This window comes from Eriocheir sinensis, chromosome 10 (assembly GCF_024679095.1).
Source record: "Eriocheir sinensis breed Jianghai 21 chromosome 10, ASM2467909v1, whole genome shotgun sequence".
In the NCBI taxonomy this organism is placed as follows: domain Eukaryota; kingdom Metazoa; phylum Arthropoda; class Malacostraca; order Decapoda; family Varunidae; genus Eriocheir; species Eriocheir sinensis.
The window spans coordinates 22,425,244-22,447,566 of NC_066518.1; the positions used below are offsets into that span (position 1 = coordinate 22,425,244).

At 47.9% G+C, this 22,323-nt stretch overlaps 1 protein-coding gene across 1 annotated transcript in view; it reads right to left on the minus strand.

The window, feature by feature from the left end:
- Window positions 1-410: 410 nt before the first annotated feature.
- Window positions 411-22,323, minus strand: part of LOC126996370 (nephrin-like) — an 80,835-nt gene continuing 58,922 nt past the window's right edge. Inside the window, exons 5-7 of the mRNA XM_050856740.1 lie at window positions 8,884-9,069; window positions 1,390-1,484; window positions 411-416 (exon numbers count right to left, since the gene is read on the minus strand). Of these exons, the coding sequence (XP_050712697.1) occupies window positions 411-416; window positions 1,390-1,484; window positions 8,884-9,069 (287 nt within the window). The remainder of the gene's footprint in view (window positions 417-1,389; window positions 1,485-8,883; window positions 9,070-22,323) is intronic.

A 22,323-nucleotide genomic window follows, 5' to 3' on the forward strand; every position in this document is an offset into this window, starting at 1 on the left:
ACATTCAAAAATAGACTAGATAAATTCATGGACAGCGATATTAGGTGGGGTTAGATACACGGGAGCTTAGGGTCAAAGGAGCTGCCTCGTACAGGCCTACCGGTCTCTTGCAGACTCCTGCGTTCTTATGTTCTTATGTTCTTATGTACACGTGTACGATGATAGGCAAACAACATAAGACGACAACTAGAGCCTTGCTAAACAATAAATTACCAAAATAGGTACATAATGCTACCGAAACACATACACAGGGTCGGCGCGCGGGGGGCTAGGCCGCTGCTACAAAGTGGCAATTTTTCAGCCATCGCCGAGTGGCCTAAGACCATTCACATGCTGTTCCGAAGACCACCTATTAACCCGGACTCTCTCTAAAATTATCTCTCCGGATTATCTCTAAATTATTACCCGGATTACCTCTATAAAGGGTATCAACGATGAGCTCCGTGGGGTGGGGTGGGAGGTCAGCATGAGCATGATAGTGCCACTATAAACAATTGCCTGCCAATAACGGTCTGGGACCGATTACCAGACCCCACCAAGAAAGCCTACCGTCAGCAGAGGTGAATGCCAATAAGAGGACATCCATCTCACAAGAAAGACTTGCAGAAAACATGTGAGCTTTCGGATACATCAAGTGTGTCCACTCAAAAAACATACTCCCCAAACACACACACACACACACACACACACACACACACACACACACACACATACACACACACACACACAAACACAGATAGTCATACACACGAGCACGTACACAAAACACATAAAATAATGTTCCCGAGCTGTAGTGAACAAAGCTCTGCGCTGACATACTGACACCTGGCAGACTGAGGTCCAGCACCATGGTTTGTAGCATACATATTGACCTTGCTCAGCACCGCTCACGGTGAAAGATTTTTTAGCTGACAAGAAGCGGTTATTGTCCCACCTTTATCAATAAAGATGCGTGTGTGTGTGTGTGTGTGTGTGTGTGTCATAAGTCCCAACAGTATCCACAAAATGGTTAAACGAGCTCTAAAGTTTTCTCTGGGAGGGTCCTGGCGTTCTCTAGCCCAGCACGTGATGAGGCCGTTGTAGTAAAATTTATACACACACACACACAAAAAAAAAAAAATAAATAAATAAATAAATAAATACACACACACACACACACACACCTCTTGTTATATAGTAACATCAAGTATAAATTATATACTTTGTTGAAAGTGGAGCTCTGGAATTAGAGAGAGAGAGAGAGAGAGAGAGAGAGAGAGAGAGAGAGAGAGAGAGAGAGAGAGAGAGAGAGAGAGAGAGAAATCGATAATGCTCTACCTTACATGTCCTTTGAGTTTTTTTTAAAACACATAGTTAAAAGGGAAAAAAATATAAACTTTCAAAATGTACCTCAGGGCCTTCCCCACTGCTGGGAGGAGCGTACTGTGCCCCCTTCACTGAGCCATTCACCCTCACGCCTACACCTTCCTCAGGGGCCTCCACACCTGCCGGAAGGGAAAGTAGACAGGGCCAAAGTGAGTATTCTGTTCTGTGTTTTCAGGAAAGGAAGAAAGAAGAAAGAGGAAGGCGTTTGTTTATAGATTTCTGCGTATGTGTACTATGGCCTGATCACGCACTGAACTCACAACCTATCGGTCTTTTCATATATCTTTATCTATCTCACCCCCTGTTCTTTTCACTCTACTACCGTGTTCTACAAAATTGGACGCAGTTGCTTTAGAATTCGATACCGTACACCGTATTCGATATCCTATAAAATCATATAAACAAAATGTAAAAAAAAAATAGTTTGGTGCATGAAAACATAAAATAAAAAGATATATCATAACAAGATCTTTTGCAACTGTATACTCCATTTAATTTTGTACTTCTACGACGAATCATGTTGCCAGTAATGGAATTATGAGAGTTAAGATACTGTTCAAAGGAAGTCAATTACACGTTTTTATTGGTGATTATAAAATGCCACTTTTACAGTGCATTGGCGGCGTTTCACTTATTTGATCGTTCATATCGTAATTTACTCCCTTTCAGCTGTACATAAAAAAATACTAGTTTTACTCTTATGAACAATGGTTTGTTAAACAATTAGAGATAATACATTTATTCATAATTTTTGAACTGGAATGTACTGTGTATGCCTTTGCACACGCATCGATTGACATTCATGGACATTTTACGTGTTTAGATAAATACAATCTCTGCAAAACATCTTTTGACGGCGATTGTAATTTCCGGCTTGAACGTTAATTTTATATGCAATCCTTCAGAACATCTGTCGCAATTAATCATTTTTCTTTCTACCATTATCTGTTTATTTGAGAAGGGAACATTCGGTCCAAATCTAAATGAGACTTCCAATAATTTGAGAAACTGATATCATAAGGTAAGATATTTTCCTTTCTTGAACATTCTCATTTGTATGATTACCTGCCACCCCGTGCATTGGTGTCTAATCTAATCTACTTGTTCGCGTTGTTGCCTCATAATAACAAGCATGTGTTTTTGCCCTTAAGAACAAAGGGATTTAATGTGACTAGCGTTAAGTGCATTATATCAAGAGTTTCCTCTGTTGAATCTAAAAATCATTAAACGTAATATTTAAACCTGCAGTCTTTGACTCATTCTCACCAACTTCACCCTGTACAGAACCATCTACAACCCCCTACCGACCTCTCAGCCTCCTTTTCACAACTTGATATTAGTTACACTATTTTCCATCTAGTCGCCTCCACTTCGATGCTACATGAATGGCACCCTTTTTTCACAAATTATACATCTGCTTACCTTTACACCCTTCTATTATTTTCCCATTTTTCTCATGCACCTTATAACACCTTTTCATTATATTTTTATTACTCATCTAGCCCTTCCTTCATCTCTTCAACACACTCTTCCACTTATTTCCTTATTACCATTTCTCTTCCTGCTCTATACTCTAACCCGTTCGTGACGTAACTTCTTACACTTCATCATGCCATTGGTTCCACAAGGCATCCTTTAACGCAGATTAATACAACGCATATCACCAACTCCTACTAATTTCCTTCCACGTACTCAATCACCATCCATGTTCATTATTTACTTATCCCCATCCTCACTTTCCTACATTTCACTCCATTTTTAACGATACTCCTATGCTTCTTCCTCCCTTCTACATCAACCCTTCCTGGCAGGCATCATTTATATCATTATGTCCCCTCTTCCCTTTCTATTTTTCTTTCAATTCCATATCCTCATGTTCCTCTTTCAGCTTTCCACCAAAACGTCATATTCCTTCCCTATTTCCGCTATCACGTCCCACAACCATCACTAGCTTTATTCATTCGTACTGTTTAACAAAAAACAAACAAAAAAAAAAAAGGTTAGGCCTTTTTCATTACAAACGCGCATCACACACTGTCACTTTCAAGTTAATGATTCACATTTTTTTCTATTAATGGAGTAATCAAGAAGAGATACAAGATTGAATAAACGAAAAAAAAAAGTCATTAAAACGTGTTTTCTTCTATATGTCTTTATGGTCTTTTTAGTAAGTAGAAAGAAACCGACTAGTGTAGCTTTTGGCATTATATTTTTATTGACGATATAGGTGTCGTTAAGGAAATGAGTTTTACTACTATTGATCATGCCACTGCTTTCTCTTCTCCCCAACTCTCTCTTTCTTTCCTTCTTTCTTTCCTACTGTCTATCTCCCTGTACATGTCTTTCTGTCTGTCTGTCTGTCTGTCTGCCTGTCTCCTTGACTGACTGTCTGTCTGTCTGTCTTTGTGTCTGCGTGTCTCTCTGTCTCTTTCTGTCTGCCTCTGTCTGTCTGTCTGTCTGTTTGTTTGTCTGTCTGTCCGTCTGTCTTTCTGTCTATCTATCTGTCTGTCTGTATGTCTGTCTGCCTGTCTCTGTCTGTCTGTCTGACTGTCTGTTTGTCTGCCCGTCTGTCTGTTTGTCTACCTGTCTGTATGGTTGTCTATGTCTTTCTGTCTGTCTATCTATCTGTCCGTGTCTCTGTTTGTCTGTCTCTGCCTGTTTATGCCTTTGTTTGTCTGTCTGTTTGCCTGCAACCCCCCCCCCCCTCTCTCTCTCTCCCTTTTTTTTATTTGAACAAGAACACAGGTTTAAATCCTATTAGTAGGGCGTGGAATTTCTCGAGCTATAGGTGTCCTCTTCCTTGTGGGCATCTATTTAAAAGTTTAGCCAGTATCACTTTTAGTTTGTTTTTATATTAATATGTGTGTGGCCCCCCTTTATATCCATATTGTCCGTGGTCACTGACTCTCTCTCTCTCTCTCTCTCTCTCTCTCTCTCTCTCTCTCTCTCTCTCTCTCTCTCTCTCTCTCTCTCTCTCTCTCTCCTTTATGTTCATAAAAAAATAACTTGAGTTTGCAAAATTTAACTCATTCATGAACAAACGGCAATATTATTATAAGTGCGTTGAAACTAAACTGAGAGAAATTCAAAATATTATGATGAAAATTTAAAACTCATGTTAAAAACATATATTTTCAATAAAATATCACGATCGAAAAAGGAATAAGATCATATATTTAAAATGCACTGAATAATAAAAAAAAGAAAAGAAAATTGAAATGGGAAAAATCATAAAGCCCGGAAGCAGAGTGTGTGTGTGTGTGTGTGTGTGTGTATATATATATATATATATATATATATATATATATATATATATATATTTATATATATATATATATATATATATATATATATATATATATATATAAACCATAAAATGAAAATGCTGGGGGTTGTGTTTTTTGCAGTGGGGACATGCTATCCATTCTTCGAACAATTATGAGAATGACTTGATGAGAAATGCGAGATAGCATTAAAAAGAGGCACTTGGACCTAAGCAAAGAGAGGAGCGGGTGATGGGACGGTGAGCGATAAAGTGATTTGGGCGAAAATATTTTTTTTCAGGAGCAAAAAAAATTTACGTGAAAAAGTAAAATAAATATTTCTCCTGACCGCTTTTACCTATTATCATATGGGGGGCCTTTTATGATGGATTTGCTTGGGTTATAAATCCAGATGAAATTCCTGTCAATGAGTGGAACTGAGGTTAGAGGCTTCAACTCTGTCTTGATACTCTTATCTACTATAAAACCGTGCCCTCGAAAACTTCTTGCCTAATATTTTTATGTTTTTATTTTTATTAGAGTTCACTTTTTCTTCTCCGCTTACCCTCCCTTTTCTTCCTCACTCAATTATTGCTGGTTGTCTATTTGTTGCTGATATTGTTGCTATTACGTTGCTACTACTACTACTATTACTACTACTACCTCTGCTACTACTACGGGCCTCCATCTATTAGAGTTGCGTTGTGAGCGGTATATTCTCTCATATCCTTTCACAAAGCAATTCATTGGCCCCACCCCGCCAATGACTGTGGCCGACAACCATCTTTATTTAATATTACAAACCTTACTAAACATATTATTTTTAAGCTAACAGAGCTTGTGGTTGATACGACTATCAACCACCGTCGCCTCAAAGTCCAGGTCGGCAATGCGGGTGGTTTTGGGTGCAGGTGACACTGCTTCTTGGCTGCCGTTTCTTATCCGCCAGTGTTTCGGCGAGTCTTGCGTAGAAGCTCTGCGCCCTTGGTCCCATCCCTCCCGCCGTCGTGAATACTACCGGGGTGAAGGAGCCCTGGTCCACATTTTGTATTCTTTCTTCATATGCTCTGTTCTTCTCTTGTTCGTTTCTTCTGTGGGCTGCATCAAGGGTCAGGTCTCTGTGGCAATGGGCCATGGGATCAAAGATCCTTATGTCAAAATATGCCCTTTGTCCACGAGTCCAAAACCCTCTGGCGCTAACATCCACTCGTGCTTCGTTCGAAACATTAGCGGTGCGTCTGGCGAGGTGTTCGCCTTGCAGAGGGAGCAGCATGGGTTCCACAATCACGTCGTGGCAGACTTCTTTCAGCATCTGAGCTGTTACGTCTCTTACTTCATCATGTCTCATGCAGACGAAACCTCCTCTCTTGCATGTCATGGCATGATTTTGGTTGAAGGGAGAGCCACAGTTACACACGTTTGGGAGCCCATCCACTGGCCAGCCATACCTGAGGGCAAGGGCATCAGTGAATTCTTTTTTGTTTAAGTTGAAGCCTTTTGCCCTGATAGGTAGTGTGGTTAGCCAGTTTGAAGCGCCCACTTCCTGTGCAATATCTGTCCTCCTCCTTGTGTCTTCTGGGAGTTCTCTCATTAGGTCACTCAGAGTGTCTCTCTGTTCTCCTTCTCTGTTTATGGAGATTTCATTCCTTAGTGATCTAATATCTTGAGGGTTGTCTTCTCCCCTTTCATTTTGATTGGTAATATATCCGGTCAAGGAGTCTGTGATTCGGATTGAGTTCCCGAATTCAGACTCAGCCAGATTTTGCGGGTTGGTGATGCCGAGCCCACCCATTCTTGGCGGCAACTCCAGCAACCTTCTCTCCTGGTCACTGGGACATCTCCCATTTGCTATCGCCGGTATGAAGGTGTTTCTGATAGCATCTTCCAGAGGTTTTAGTAACGGAGCAACATCAGGAACTGTCCTCATGAGGTAGTTCCATTTATGCTTGACACCGTACGTAAATGCTGCGTTGGCTGCCTGCGGTTCTGTTTTGGCGATCTCGCTCAGCCTCTGCAGTTCTGACTCCCAGCGCTTTAAAGCTGTTTTCACATATTCGGTTCTGTATTCAGCTGTTCCAATGACTGCCCCGAGGTGTCTTTCGCCAGTCATTGACAGTTTCACGTTACTGCCCTGGAATGCTGTTTTGGGCCGATCGTATGCCTCTGGTTTTACAATCACCACAGACTTCGTGGTGTTGGGACGGTACCCTATTTTAGGGCCGTGTTCATTGACGAGGTCCCACCATTTCCTGAGGTCTGCAGACTTTCCTACCCCGGTGAGGTCATCCGCATACGCCACCTGTTTGACGTTGGTGTTTTCATGGCGGATGATGTCCTGCAGCTTCATCATTTCCAGAGCAAACATTGCCATGGCCACTGGGTCCCCTTAGGTGGTGCCCTCTGAGGATTGTATGGCCACCGGGTCTCCAAGTCGTTGGTCATTATGACTGCTGATGAACAGTCTGGCAGGTTCCTTGTATGTATTTTCTATATATTGGGCGAATATAGGGCACTTGATTTTGATGTTGTGTAGTGCTGTTTCCCTATTGATGTTGTTGAACGCATTTGCAGCATCCACCATCAGCACCGCCTCGCATTCTGGGTCTTCGAACATTTTCCTGACGGCGTGAATGGCAGCTTCACACTCAGCCTGCTGACCCGCACACACTTGGAGGTTTCCCACCGCCTTCCTCACGTCGTCCTTCACCATCTCCATGACAGCCTTGCCTATGATCCTCCTGAGCACCTCCCCCATCCCGATGGGGCGACAGCCTGGTTTTTTTATCCAGCGGGATGAGCCGGAAGGCCATCAAAGGCTCGAGGTGTTGGCAATTATCTGACGCCAATTTTCTTGCTAGGGCGGCTATTGCGTCGCGAAGATCCACAGCTGGATTACCAAAGATGTTCTTACTGAGGAGGTGTTTCCACCCCTTGGCATCCAAGCCTGATGGTCCAGCCGTTCCCTGCGTGTGAAGGGCGTGCTTCCAGATCACGTCACCGCTGATATGGTCGAAGACAACTCGATGCGGCGGGGTGTAGTCCCCAAGGAACTTCTATTCTGGGTGTGCAGGTCTAGCATCTGGATGCTTGTCCTTAAGGATCTGGCGTGTCTCTTCCGTCATGGGAAGGACTCCCGCTGCCTCATCTTCTACTCTGCTACTACTACTACCTCTGCTACTACTACTACTACTACTACTACTACTACTACTACTACTATCACCTCTGCTACTATTACTACTACTACTACTACTATTTCTACAACAACAACAACTACTACTACTACTACTACTACTACTACTACTGCTGCTGCTGCTGTTGCTGTTGTTGTTGTTGTTGCTGCTGCTGATGATGATACTACTATTACTACTGTTACTACTACTATTACTGATACCATTACTACTGCTACCACTACTACTACTACTACTGCTTCTGCTAATACAACAACTACTACTACTACTACTACTACTACTACTACTACTACTACTACTACTACTACTACTACTTATACTGCTGCTGCTGCTGCTACTGCTGCTACTACTACTACTACTACTACTACTACTGTTACTAGTACTAGTACTGCAGCAATTACTAATACTACTACTGCTTCTGCTGCTACTACTACTACTGCTACTACTACTACTACTACCACTATCACTACTACTACTACTACTACTACTACTACTATTACTGCCACTACTACTACTACTCCTACTCCTACTACTACTACTATTACTACTGGTACTACTACTACTACTACTACTACTACTACTGGTACTACTACTACTACTACTACTACGGGCCTCCATCCATTAGAGTTGCGTTGTGAGCGGTATCTTTCCTCATATCCTTTCACAAAGCAATTCTACTACTACTACTACTACTACTACTACTATCAATGCTACTACTACTGTTATTACTACTTCTACTACTACTACTACTACTACTACTACTACTACTAATAATAATAATAATAATAATAATAATAATAATAATAATAATAATAATAATAATAATAATAATAATAATAATAACAATAATTATAATAATACAGCTACTACTACTGTTACTACTACTTCTTTAACTACTACTACTTTTACTACTACTACTACTACTACTACTACTACTATTACTACTTAAAAGCTGACTACGTCTCTCATTATCACAACTTCTAGCTTTGACGTCAACCCGTATAGTCACATCTAGAGTCTTCCCTCACAAATACCATACCTACCACAACCATCGAGCTAACACTCACTCAAGAGATCCGGGTTATTATCCTTGAGAACTATCTGGGTGACGGTGGCAGACTCATGGTGGGCGTGGCTCCTTCTCTCCTTGAGCAGCCACACTGACAGTAGCAAGGCGCCTACCACAACCAACACCCCAGCGATCACCCCCAGGATCAACACGAGGGGTGACGGCTCCACCATTGACGGCAGACCTGATAAGGTTAAAAAAGGATTAGAGGGTGAAGGGATGGTAGAGTAAGTTTCTGGAAGGTGAGGAATATCAATAAAAGGGATATTAAGGGTAGATGTTGGATGATAAGGGATTGCGATGAGGGTCGAGAACAGGAGTGGATGGTAAAGGGAAAAAGGAATAGGGTGGGTGATGGGAGGTTTGTTGAGGTGGAGGTTGAGTATAATTAGATAGAGGGATATATTTGGGTGGATGAGGGACTGACGTAGCTGATAGATATCAGGGGAGAAGTGAGGTGGGTGGAGGAGTGGTTAATAGTGGAAAATGTCGGGCATTAGGATAGATTAAATGATGCGCGAATGTGAAGACTGAAGAGGGTTTAATGGGTGAGATGATAATGGGGTTACGTAGAATCTGTGCAGTACGGAAGTGAGGGTGATATCAGATAAAATTGAGTGTTGGGTGAGGCGTGCAGTAACTATTGATAAGAGGATAAAAAGTTGGAAGGGTAAGAACAGAAAGATTGAAAGGTGATATTGTTTAGACAGAGGGGAGGAAGGGAATGACTGTTACCATCGTAAAACCACGACTTTGGTTCTTTCTTAAATGGGCATGATGGACAGTATGTATTGAAATTGATAGTTCTCCATCTACCAAATCTCTTCAGGATCCGCTTCACACATTTATCTCTCTGAAGACCTACAAACCTCAGCCATAGCCTTATCATAACCCACCGTACTTCTCTCTCTCTCTCTCTCTCTCTCTCTCTCTCTCTCTCTCTCTCTCTCTCTCTCTCTCTCTCTCTCTCTCTCTTATTTAAATATATAATATATTACAAAAAAGAGGCTCAAATTTACACGTTTTATGTGCAGCTATTTCAAGATCCTGTGTGTGGGACAAAATTAATTGTACTCTGTTACTCTAAAATCCTTAGTATTACATAGATCAAATAAAAAAAAAAAAAAAATCGCACTGTCTTAAGTGTCAATGTTCACTTTGGGTGTGTAGCACTTTAAGTGTGTAGCACCAGCGCAATCAGATGTCCTTTGCGCCATCTGTAAACAGCCAGCTTCACCAGCTGTGTGGTCATGCTCTCCACTTGAAATGTGGCTGCTGTGAACACGTTCCACAGGCGTGTGGTCCTGGCTGAATAGGTGTGCTGGTGCTGCTTCGAGTGTGATCGAGGCACCTACTCAAGCTGGTCGCTGGAAACTACCGTCCTGGTGCACCTCTGGGCAGCGCGTGGAGGAAGCCTCAGGCGGCAGAGGTGGGGGACCCCCTGCACCAAGACTTTGTGGCACACCACCAGTGTTGAGTCGTCGCGGCGGTTTTCCAGCGACGTCACGGGGCCAGACGACTGCTGATCCTCCGGGCGCTCACTGGCCCCCACCAGACGCAGTGCACGTCGTTGCACTGCGTCGAGCCTCTGCATGTGGGTGGCGGCACTCACCATCTAGGACAAGGCACTGTACCCCAGAAACGTACCACGTATTTATGCTTTGTAGAGAGTGAGGATGCCCCGTGGGTCGAGGGTTCCCGCCACCATCGCAGGGCAGAGATTCGCAAGGAGGCCTGGCGGGCGACAGCTCAGACGTGGTGGTCGAAGCGCAGGTTTTGGTTCACAGACACTACCAGGACCTTGATGTTGTCCTTGCCTCCAAGACGCAGCTGGCCTGAGACTGCTCGAGAGGACCATGAGATCACCATGGCCTGCGTCTTCTCCGGAGCGAGGGTGACCTGCCACTCCTCTCCCCACTGCTCCACCAGCCTGAGCCGCCTGTTTAACTCTCCGACGACGCACTGTCTGTCGAGGGGGTAGTAGGAGCAGGAGAGTGTGCAGTCATCAGCGTAGGCTGCCAGCCGATAGCTGCCGGAGGAGGTCATCGAAGTATATGTTCCACAGGAATGGGCCGAGAACGGAACCCTGTGGAACTGAGCTTGCACTGGGAAAGGCCCGTTGATCACCACCTGAAGGGTTCTCCCCTGGAGGTAATCCTTAAGCAGCATCAGGAGGTCACCCTCGACACCCTTGACGCGAAGCTTTTCAATGAGCCCCGCGTGCCAGACGGTCCAGACCCTACCAAAAGCTCCAGTAATATCTAGGGCCACCACAAGTGTATCCAGGCCTTTATCCATTGCGTCATGCCAGTCCTTGGAGAGGAGGAAGTGGAGGTTTGCGGTGGACCGGCCAGGCCTGAAGCTAAACTGTACGTCTGAGAGGAAATGGCTTTCGCTCAGGTGCTGACAGATGACTCCAGCCACCACCTGCTCCAGCACCTTGCCCACCACAGAAAGCAAGGAAATGGGCCTGTAGTTGCTGGGCTCACGCCTCGAGTTTTTCTTGTGGTCCAGAACCACACCTGCCTCCTTCCATATTTAGAGCCACTTGCTCTTCCTCAGGCAAGACGTGAAGACGGCGGAGAGAGGACCTGAGAGCTCCTTGCGGATATTCTTGAGGAGCCGTTGGCTGATGTCGTCCAGGCCAGTGGATTTACCCACGTCCAGTGCGCTGAGCAGCAGCTCAACCAGCCCTGTCGTCACCGACTCAGAGGAGACAACACGGTTGGTCTCTTGGGGCAGCACAGGTGCGGGTCGTCCAGGGTCACCAACTTTCATTTTGTGGGCGAAAAGTTCAGCCATGAGTAAGGCCTTGTCTCTACTGCATGTGGCAGTGGATCCGTCAGGCCTGGTGAGTGGAGGAACGGCATGAGGTTGGTTAGTCCCCTGCCGCTCCTTAACGAGATTCCACCAGGTATTGCTGCCGACTCCTGGCCCGCAACGTTTCCGCTGCAGGTTCTCACTCTGCTGCTTCTTCGCCCACATTCAGGTAGCAGTCATCCGTTTGCAGGCTTTGCTGTGTTGGACCTTGTTTTGGTATGCCGGATGACGTTTGTACCTCTCCCAGGCGGCATGCTTGGCCTCGGCAGTAACCCTGCATCGGAAACCGAACCAAGAGGGGCCACCAGACCTGGCGAGGTACATCCTGCTGGGGACATATCGTTGCTGGAGTGCGAGGAGCTTGGTGTTGAGAGCCCGTCCCTTGGCCTCAGCGTCCCCCACCAAGAGGGTCTCCGAGTCCGTGCCCTCCACGACATTTATCATAGACAGCCAGTCGGCCCTCCCCCAAAGCCACATGGTGTGCGGGACAGCGTCTTCCCTCTCCGTCTTCAGCTGGACCCGATCCAGTACGGCTTAGTGGTCTGAGCTGCCCACTGGCCCCAGCTGCTGGCAGCGGAAGCTGCCCTCGGGGAGGTCCGATAGCACAGGGTCCATTAGCCCTCCGCGCTCGTGTGTGGAAAGTTACGTGGTTCACCAGACCCTGCACCATCAGGAGAATGTCGAAGGCTCCCTGCTCCAGGTGAGAGGTCATATCTCCCATCACCATCACGTGGGAGCACTGGTGAGGCAGGAGCAGGGTGTCGAGCTCCTCCGTGGCAATCCAGAGGAGTCCGCCCTTGCCTAGGGGCGCGATACATGACAGAGGAGACGACCACTGTTGTCCGTCAATACCACACTGAAGAAGGGAGCCTCCGCTTGGTGAGGCAGCGTCACATCGAGCTCCTGTACTTTCAAGCAGTCCTTAAAGCATCCCAAACGTCGGCTCCAACTCACTAGTGAGCCAAGTTTCCGTCACGGGAACAACGTCAGCTCATTGTCGCAGGACAAATTTGTGGGTGAGGTCGCCAACGTTTGTGCATAATCACCTGATATTAGCCAACACGATGGTAGAGTGCCGGGTGAGGCGCCCGTTCTCTCGCCGTCTCGCGTTGGCTTAGCAGCGAGGTGAGGAGGTGAGGCGAGACGTGTTAAGCCCAGCCATAAGGGGGCGGGCCAGGTGAGGTGTTGCTCAGGCTGGTGTTGGTGTTGCCGGGTGGGAGGCTGCTGGGTGTCCTGAAAGGGATGCCGAGGGTGGAGAGTTTGCTGCCTTCCCCAGCCTTCTGTCAGGACTCTCATGAGCACCATTTCCTGGCGGTGGTCAGCGGGACAGCCGTAGCACAACTCGGTTGTGTGTCCGGGGCGGAGACAGTAACGACACCGGCGCCTCTCCCTGCCTCTGACCCCTCTCGGTGACCTTGAGACCCTGTGAGTGAGTCAGGTGAGGTGAGGGGGGGTCGCATGCTCGGTGTGGAGGTGTGAGAGCCTGCCTGCTGCTGAGTACTTAAACCTCCTCTTTTTGTTGTTGCCGTTGTTGTTATTCTTGTTCCTACAGTTGTTATTGTTGTTGCTGGTAATGGTGGTGTTGTTGATGTTTATATTGTTGTTATTGCTGCTGCTGCCACTACTGCTGCCGCCGCTCCTGTTATTTCTGCTGCTACTGCTGCTGCTTCCGTTGTTGTTGTTATTATTGCTGTTGTTGTTTTTGTTGATGTTCATTTTGTTGTTACTGATGCTGCTACCACTAATGCTGCTGCCACCGCTACTGCTGTTGCTGCTACTGCTTCTCTCTCTCTCTCTCTCTCTCTCTCTCTCTCTCTCTCTCTCTCTCTCTCTCTCTCTCTCTGTCTGTCTGTCTGTCTGTCTGTCTGTCTGTCTGTCTCTCTCTCTCTCTCTCTCTCTCTCTCTCTCTCTCTCTCTCTCTCTCTCTCTCTCTCTCTCTCTCTTATCTTGAAGTGATATGCAAATCTTCATAGAATATTTGTGTTATTTTATGAATGATAACTTTATAAATATTATAACACACACACACACACACACACACACACACACACACACACACACACACACACACACACACACACACACACACACACACACACACACACACACACACACACACACACACACACACACACACACACACACACACACACACACACACACACACACACACACCTTCATCCTCCCCAGACTATATGCCTCTCCTGCTTGGGCTTCCTCCATCAACAAGACCCAGCAACGCCAATTAGAGAGAGTGTAAAAGCGTGCTTGCAGACAGATTCTGGGCAGTTCTTAGACTAACTACGAGCATGCACTCACCCAGCTGAATATGACCACCCTACAGGACCGATACCAGACAAACCTAACCAAATTCGGCAAGTCCCTCCTCCATAACCCCCGTCATAGAGATCTACTCTCACCCGCCCTCCCTCCCCCCACTAGACCCACAAGACACCACAATATTCTCGTCCCGGTCAAAACTCGCACGGACAGATATCGGCTTAGCGCGATACCGACACTTGTGAAGGTCATTAACACCTCCATGATCACATGACCCCTCCACCCCAACACACACACACACACACACACACACACACATCACCCTTCCCCACTTCCCCCATTACTCATCACATGAAACTCATTGTATTGTATTTTTGTGTATTTTCAGCATTATGGCTGCCAACAAATGAATAAACCATTTATTATTATTATTATTATTATTATTATTATTATTATTATTATTATTATACACTCCACTTTCTACGTACTACTGCTGCTATATGATCCATTACGATGCCTTTTACACAAACATACTACTGTTTTTACTACGTTTATGCTGCTGCTACTGCTTTTATTACTTTTACTACCAGTGCAACTTCTACCACTACGACTTCTACTACTACTACTCCCACTACTACTACTACTAGTAGTAGTAGTGCTAGGAGTAGGTAGGAAAACACCTACCGAAACTGGCGCGAGCCACTCACGGTGAATTATACATGGAAAGTGAGAAGGGTGCTGAAGCCCTCTAAAGACCTTTCCCATGTCCTTACTAATCGTTTCCCTATTGTCTCATCAACACCAGAGAGTAGTTCAGCATGCTCTCTACAGACATATCCTCTTTCTATCTATAGCACTACATTAACACAACATACACACCTTTTCCCAAAATTAAATTTTCAAAATAGCGTACAACAACACTGTCTCGGAGTACCCGCCTGGAGGGGGGGGGGGGGCACAAATTCCCCCAGGGAGGACTACCCTTCTGGCTGCCGACCTGAGAGGTGTCTTGATAACTTCTCGAACCTTTTTCTTATCAATTTCTGCAACATTCTCGGTCTTCGTTGTAATTTTCATTCTGTGGAACACCATCTCTCCTCCTCTAAACCTCACCTTCTCTTCCTCACCGAAACATAGGTCTCTGAGGCTAAGGACAGCAATCTCTACTCTGTTCACTCCTACTATCTCTATCCTAAATTTCAATCCAAAGCTGGATGTTGAGTCTACGTGCGCAACGACATCACTTGCTATCGTGCCCACGACCTTGACTTCAGAATTTTCCACCATCTGGCTAAGACTTCATTTTCACTCTATTACTAAATACATCTGTGTTGTTTATCTCTCACCTAACTCTACTAACTATGTAAAATTATTTGACTACTTGAACTCTAAAGTGGAGCACATCTGGACCCATTCTCCCTTCGCTGAAATCTCCATATTGGGAGATTTCAATGTTCACCACCAGCTTTCGCTTTCATCCTCTTTCGCTGACCAGCCTGGTGAACAAGCCTACAACTTTGCTCTCCTCAACGACCTAGAGCAGTTGGTTTAGCACCCTACACGTATTCCCGACCGTCTTGGAGACAGGCCCAGCATACTAGACATCTTCCTTACCTCTAACCCTTCTGCTTACTCTGTCAAACTGTTCTCTCCGTTGGGCCCCTCCGATCACAACCTTATTTCTGTATCCTGTCCTATCGCTCCTGCACATCCTCTGGACCCACCGAAGGGGCGATGTTTCTGGCATTTTGCTTCAGTTGGGAGGGACGACCTGAGAATGTACTTTTCCGATTTCCCGTGGAATGACTACTGCTTCCAGGATAAAGACCCCTCCGTATATGCCCAGCATGATTGTCTCTGGAATGGAGGCATACATTCAACGAACTTTCTCTACTCCTCATGCTAAAAAGGCTTGGTTTAATCACGCTTGTTATCGTGCTGTCAGAGATAGAGAGGCAGCTCACAAAAGGTACCTGAGCCTTCGCACACCCGCTAACCATGATCTTTATATTTCAGCCCGGAATCGTGCCAAATATATTCTTCGACTTAAAAAAACATCTTTCATAAATAAAAAAAAATGTCAAAACATTGCTTTCTTTAATTCTTCCAGAGACTTCTGGCACCTAGCCAAAAATATCTCCTCCAATTTCACTTCTTCATCTTTCCCTCCTCTCCTTAACCCTGACGGCAGCACCGCCGTCTCATCTATCTCTAAGGCTGAACTCTTCTCTCAAACTTTCTGTAATAACTCCACTCTGGACGATTCTGGGCATATTCCTCCTACTCATCCCTCCTCTGACTCCTTTATGTTTGTTATTAAGATTTTTAAGAATGATGTTTTCTATGCTCTCTCTGGCCTCATCTCTCAGAAGGCTTCTGGACCTGATGGAGTGCCTCCTATTGTACTTAAAAACTGTGCCTTCGTGTTAACACTATGCCTGGTCAATCTCTTTCGCCTCTGCCTGTCAACATCTACCTTTCCTTCCTGCTGGATGTGTGCCTTCATACAACCTGTACCTAAGAAGGGCGACCGATCCAATCCCTCAAACTACTGCCCTATAGCTTTACTTTCCTGCCTATCTAAAGCTTTTGAATTAATCCTTAACCGGAAGATTCAAAAGCACCTATCCACCTCTGACCTATTTGATCGCCAGTATGGGTACCGCAAGGGGTGTTCTACTGGCGATCTTCCTGCTCTCTTAGCTGACTCCTGGTCATCCTCTCTTAGCCGTTTCGGTGAAACTTTTTCTGTTGCGCTAGACATACCGAAATTTTTCGATAGAGGCTGGCACAAGTCTTCGCTTTCTAAACTGCCCTCTTTCGGATTATATCCCTCTCTCTGTTCCTTTATCTCCCGTTTCCTTTCCAGCCGTTCCATCTCTGCTGTTGTAGACAAGCACTGTTCAACAGTGGTGTTCCACAGGGCTCTGTCCTATCACCCACTCTCTTCCTGTTATTTTTCAGTGATCTTCTTTCCATAACAAACTGTCCTATCCACTTTGGAGGGCTTCAGCATCCTCCTCACTTTCCATATATACCTCACCGGGAGTGGCTTGCGCCCGTTCGGTAGGTGTCTTCCTACCTACTCCTACTGACTTATTCTACTACTAATATTACTTCTGCTAGAAACGGTCTCCACCTTCCCTTAAACCGCGCCTCTTATCCTCCACCCACTGTCCAATCTAAAAAAAGATCGAGCAAACAGGGGGCAAGGAGCGCGGAGCCCCGCCTAACACAGGGAGTAGTTCATCTCCATTAGGAAGGTATTCTGCCATGGCTTTATTGCGGTACGACGCATCGGACAGGTGAATGACTGAGGGCACAGGTTCCAAGCTGACCGACTCTCTCGCGCCGAATAGCCGGAAGGTCAGGGCGCACGGGTCTCAACAGCACCACGCAGGGGAGCGGGGCCAGAATCACGCTGCCCCGTCATCCGAACCACAGATAATCGACTATGAGCTTTTCGATCATGGCCTCCCATAGAGGAAGAGGCAGAGTACTGCATGGTTGAATATAGCCATACTCATAATATGGTACGCCCCATGGCTTTGAAGCAATCAGTCTGCACCCGGTTGTGAAATGCGCGCGATTAACGTGCTCCGGGCGTTGATAAAGGGTACGAATAGCGTCGTCACGGCTAGCACTCACGGGAATCACCCCCTGGCTTATCGCAGATTCGCCAATTAGACGCGACAGCCTCAAGCCGCTAACCCATTGTTGGGGTGCCTAGCCCCGTTATCACAGGCAGCTGTTAATGTTCCCCTGCCTGACCAATCACAGCAGCGAGGCCTGGACCTAACCCAGAGAAGCCCAGGTATTTGCGACAGCTTAACCGCTTAAGCCTGCACCATCGTGTTAACCACGTAGGCTTTGACGCAGACCCAGCATTGGCACAAGAAGCTTTTTACGGGTTCAGTTTTACAAATCTGGAAGGCCGACGCTCTGTGCTGTTCTTGGATGCGCGTCCGTGGCTTTATCGCTGCGTAGCTACCATAAAGTAACCTCGACGGCTAGGAGCACCACGGACTTTACCACACGGGTCGTCCAGAAGGCGAGCCAGAGCGATACCCGAAGTGGTCCGGGCCAACAACGGGCATCGAGAGCTCAGAGCACGCCTCCACAAGGGGCGCCCGTGCAGGCATCCCAGAGCGCTACCCTATACGGCCGGCGTGAGCCCGCAGGCCCACAAGAAGCCGGGCAAATACGAATGGCCCCTCCCACCCAGGATGTGAGTGGGAAGGATAACTGAGGAGGCGATGCAACCTGGCCCACCCGCTTTCGCGGGAAACCAGTTTCTGTTTAGTCACACTGCGTTGCCCTTTCGAACCAAGGGAGGCGGGTAACCCACTGAGCAGTGTGTCCAGCGGGACCACGGGGAGGCCAGTCACCAGAGTAACCACGTGTTCTAGGCAGCACCGCACCACCCAGACAGGCTGGCCCACGGGACTCTCGAACCCCTGCGGGCCCCTTTACTCGCCTTACCGCAAGCATAAGTTAAACCTTCTTTCACAGATCGGACCGAGGGCGGTACTTACCCCCCCCCCCCCCCACACACACACACACACACTCTCGAAGAGTGTTGGGCGACCCGCACGCCTTCTCCATGGGGACGGAGCCCTACTCACCTAATCCAGTCACTGATTCAGGCAGACAACGGAGCTTAAGCTTGGGCGCGCACTGTGCGCTCCGTTAACAGTCTTTTGACACTCCCGCCATTTAAACTTGCGCTGCCTTGACTCTGGTCACTTCGATATGGTCTGCAGCGCTCGGCAGGAACGTTGGCTTGTCTCAGTACTGCGGGACATACAGTTTTCCTGCGAACCTTCGCACCAAGAGGCCAAAAACCATGCTGCGTGTAAGCTGGGGCGCGCCTTACGGGCGATCAAGGGGGCTGAGCGTGCTCGGCTACCCAAGAGAGTCGTAGTTACTCCCGCCATATGGCGAAGTTGACGTGGTGTGTAGGAATCTTTGTTCCTAAGAAAGGCAATAGAAAGGGGCTTGTGTTCGGTGAAGACATGGAAACGACAGCCTTGAACAGCCTTGAAGATGGCGAGAAGTTCCCGGTCGTAAGCACTGTACTTGGTTTCAGGCTTGGTGAGCTTACGAGAGAAGAAGGCAATCGGCTTCCAGGAGTTGTCGACGAGCTGTTGCAGGACAGCACCAGTCACAGTGTCGGAGGCGCTATGGAGATCTCCGCGTCGTAGGCAGGAAAGGACAGCATGACTGTGTCGGTGTGGGCCTCCTTAGCCGCGAGGAAGGCGGGATCAGCGTTCGGAGTCCAGACAAGAGTGACAGACTGGCCACGCTTGCGGGGCTTCACCATGGTGTAGAGTGGCTGGAGCATGAGGGAGCAGTGCGGGACGAAGCGGTTGTAGAAGTTAACCATACCCAGGAATTCCTCGAGTTGGCGCTTGGTGGACGGCTTCAGGAACCGTCGGATGGCTTCCGTCCTCGAGTGGAGTGGAGCGATGCCTTCTGAAGTAACAGTGTGGCCAAGGAAGGTGAGGGAAGTAACACCGAGCTCAGACTTGTCCACATTGATCTGTACGGCGTAGTTTTGCAAGCGGGTGAAGACTTGGTGCAAGTGTTGTCTGTGCGATGAGTGGGTCGTCAATTTAGGCGAAGCAGAAGGATAAGTCGCGGGGAACTCCGTCGATGAAGCGTTGGAATGTCTGGGCCGCGTTCATGAGTCCAAAAGGCATTCTGACGTACTCAAAAAGACCGAAGGGCGTTATGGCGGCAGTCTTCGGTATGTCATCAGGATGAACTGGAATCTGGTGAAAGACCTTGACGAGGTCCACACGTGAGAAGATGGTAGAACCAGCAAGTTGGGACGAGAATTCCTGGATGTTTGGCACCGGGTATCTGTCCATCTTAGTGCGTGAGTTGAGGGCACGGTAGTCTCCACAGGGACGTATGTCGCCGTTCTTCTTGGGGACGACGTGGAGGGCTGATGACCAGTTGCTGCTGCTGGGCCGCACAATACCTTGACGCAACAGAGACTCGAACTCGGCCTTGGCTTGACGGTAGCCCTCTGGAGCTAAGCAACGGACCTTGGCGTGTACTGGTGGTCCTGTCCTCTCGATGTGATGCATGAGGTGGTGTTTTACATGCACGCTGGCTGAGTAGGGCTGTGTCAGAGTGGGAAACGACTTGAGCAGGACAGCGAACTGGTGGTCCTTGTGTATGACAGCGAGTTGCGAGCTGTCGCCTGGTGCTGGTCGTGCAGTGGAGATGTAGGTAAGCGGGTCAACCAACCTCCGTCCTTTGCTGTCCACTTAGAGGTTGAAATGCCTTAGGAAGTCTGCTCCGAGGATTGTCTGCGAGACGTTCCCGACGTAGAAGGTCCATTCGAAGGATCGTCGTAGGTAAAGGTCCACTTGCATGGTGCGTCGTGTGTAGACAAGTTTCTTGGTACCGTTAGCGGCGTAAAGGTGCAAGAGTGGAGGTAGGGTTCGCTGACTGGCGGTCGTTGGGATAATACTAACGTCAGCGCCAGTGTCCATAAGGAACTTGGTATTAGAGCGGCAGTCGTGAAGGTGGATCAGCGCTGAGGGTTGGTGACGAGCACTATGCTGCACTAACGCTCGCCCTTGGAGTTTGGCGCATTGTTTGTGCACGGGGCGGCACACTTCAAAGCCTTGTCGCTGAAGTTGTGGTGGTACCAACAGAGTCGTGGGCTCCTCGAACGGGAACGGCGCTGGCGTCGGTGAGGAGTGGAGGAGCGAGACCGGTGTCGGTCCTGGAGCTACTTCTGGAGTGGTGACCTCCGTCGCGAGTAGGGAAACTTGTTTGATGAGTTGATCAAGCTGTATGGTGTCCTGGGATGCGACGGAAGACACTGAAGAAGCTGAAGGTCCAGGTAGAGTCGCCAAGAAGTCGTCTGCTAACTTGGCGATGGCGTCGGGCTGCTGGTCGTCCTTAACACTGAAGAGGCTGCGCTGAATAGCAGGAGGCAGACGTTGATAAAACAGCTGTTTGAACAAGTCGGAGTCAAAAGACTGGTACTTGTCGCCGAGCAGCTGCTTCATGCGGCGTAGGAGGTCTGTCGGTTTTTCATAACCCAACTCTTCTTTGGAGATAAGTTCTTGGAGGCGGCTGGCAATAGAAGACTGAAGGCGTTTGAGTAGGGCAGTCTTCAGGTCTTCATAGGGTTGGTTGGAGTTGGGAGCTGAGGAGATGACGTCGGAGACTTGTGGGAGGACGTCGGAAGGCAGAAGGTTAACAACGTGAGTGAAATGAGTGAGGCTTAGTGGTTCTGGATGCCTTGAATCCGCACTCCAAAATCGAGAACCACATAGACGTGTCCTGTGAGCAGAAAGGTAGTGCTCTGAAGGACACCGCTGTTGCAGCGGAAGGGTTGCCGTCTTCAGGCATGGTGGAGTCGAACGGCGTGGAACAGATTGCCAAAGGCGCTGGCTTAAAAGGGCCAGGGTCCACGGCAGTCCGTGAGAGCGTCGAAAGCCCTGCATGCTAAAGGCGCTGGCTGGTACGGACCGGGGCCATAGCAGTTCGTGATGAGCGAGGGGCGCTGGCGCGTGCCAGGTGCCACAGTGGTTCAGGGAGCGAACCACAGAGTGTCCAAGAAGTCACTGTAACACATCACTGCACACATAGCAGGTAAGATTGTGACACTAACTGTTGATGGGAATTCACTGCACTGAACACAGGTGGGAGCACTATGCACTGTAGGTAAGTAATCCACAGGAGAGTAGAGTAATTCAAAAGGGCAATAAGTAATCTACAGGGCAGTAAGTAATCCACAGGGCGGTAAGTAATCCACAGGGCGGTGAGTAATCCACAGGGCAGTGAGTAATCCAGTGGGTAGTGTTACACTGTGTTTGCGTGTCTCAATGGGTAGCGTCACACTGTGTTTGCAAGTTTCAATGGGTAGTGTTACACGGTGTACACGAGCTCACTCGCCATACCAGCAGTGAGGCAAAGTGGAGGGGTGGGGATGGAGAGGGAGCGCTGGGAGGAACGCCAGGGGGGCGCGTGGTGCGACGCAGAAAGCACCTCATGGGGCACAGAAGGTGTCGAGGGGGGGGGGGGGGGGGCGCAGAGGGTGCCTGGAGGGGGGCAAAGAGGGTGCCTGGAGGGGGGTACAGAGGGTGCCTGGAGGGAGGGCACAGAGGGTGCCTGGAGGGGGATACAGAGGGTGCCTGGAGGGGGGGCACAGAGGATGCCGAGGAGGGTGGGGGAAAACCCTCAAGATGGCTGCTAAACCCTAGGGTGTAATGTTTCTCCCGACCTGAAGCTCAATCTCACGAACCCCAAGGTTGGAGGTTAGACTTCTTGCCTCAGGAGAGGGTAGACGAATGGATCAGGTGTCCTGACC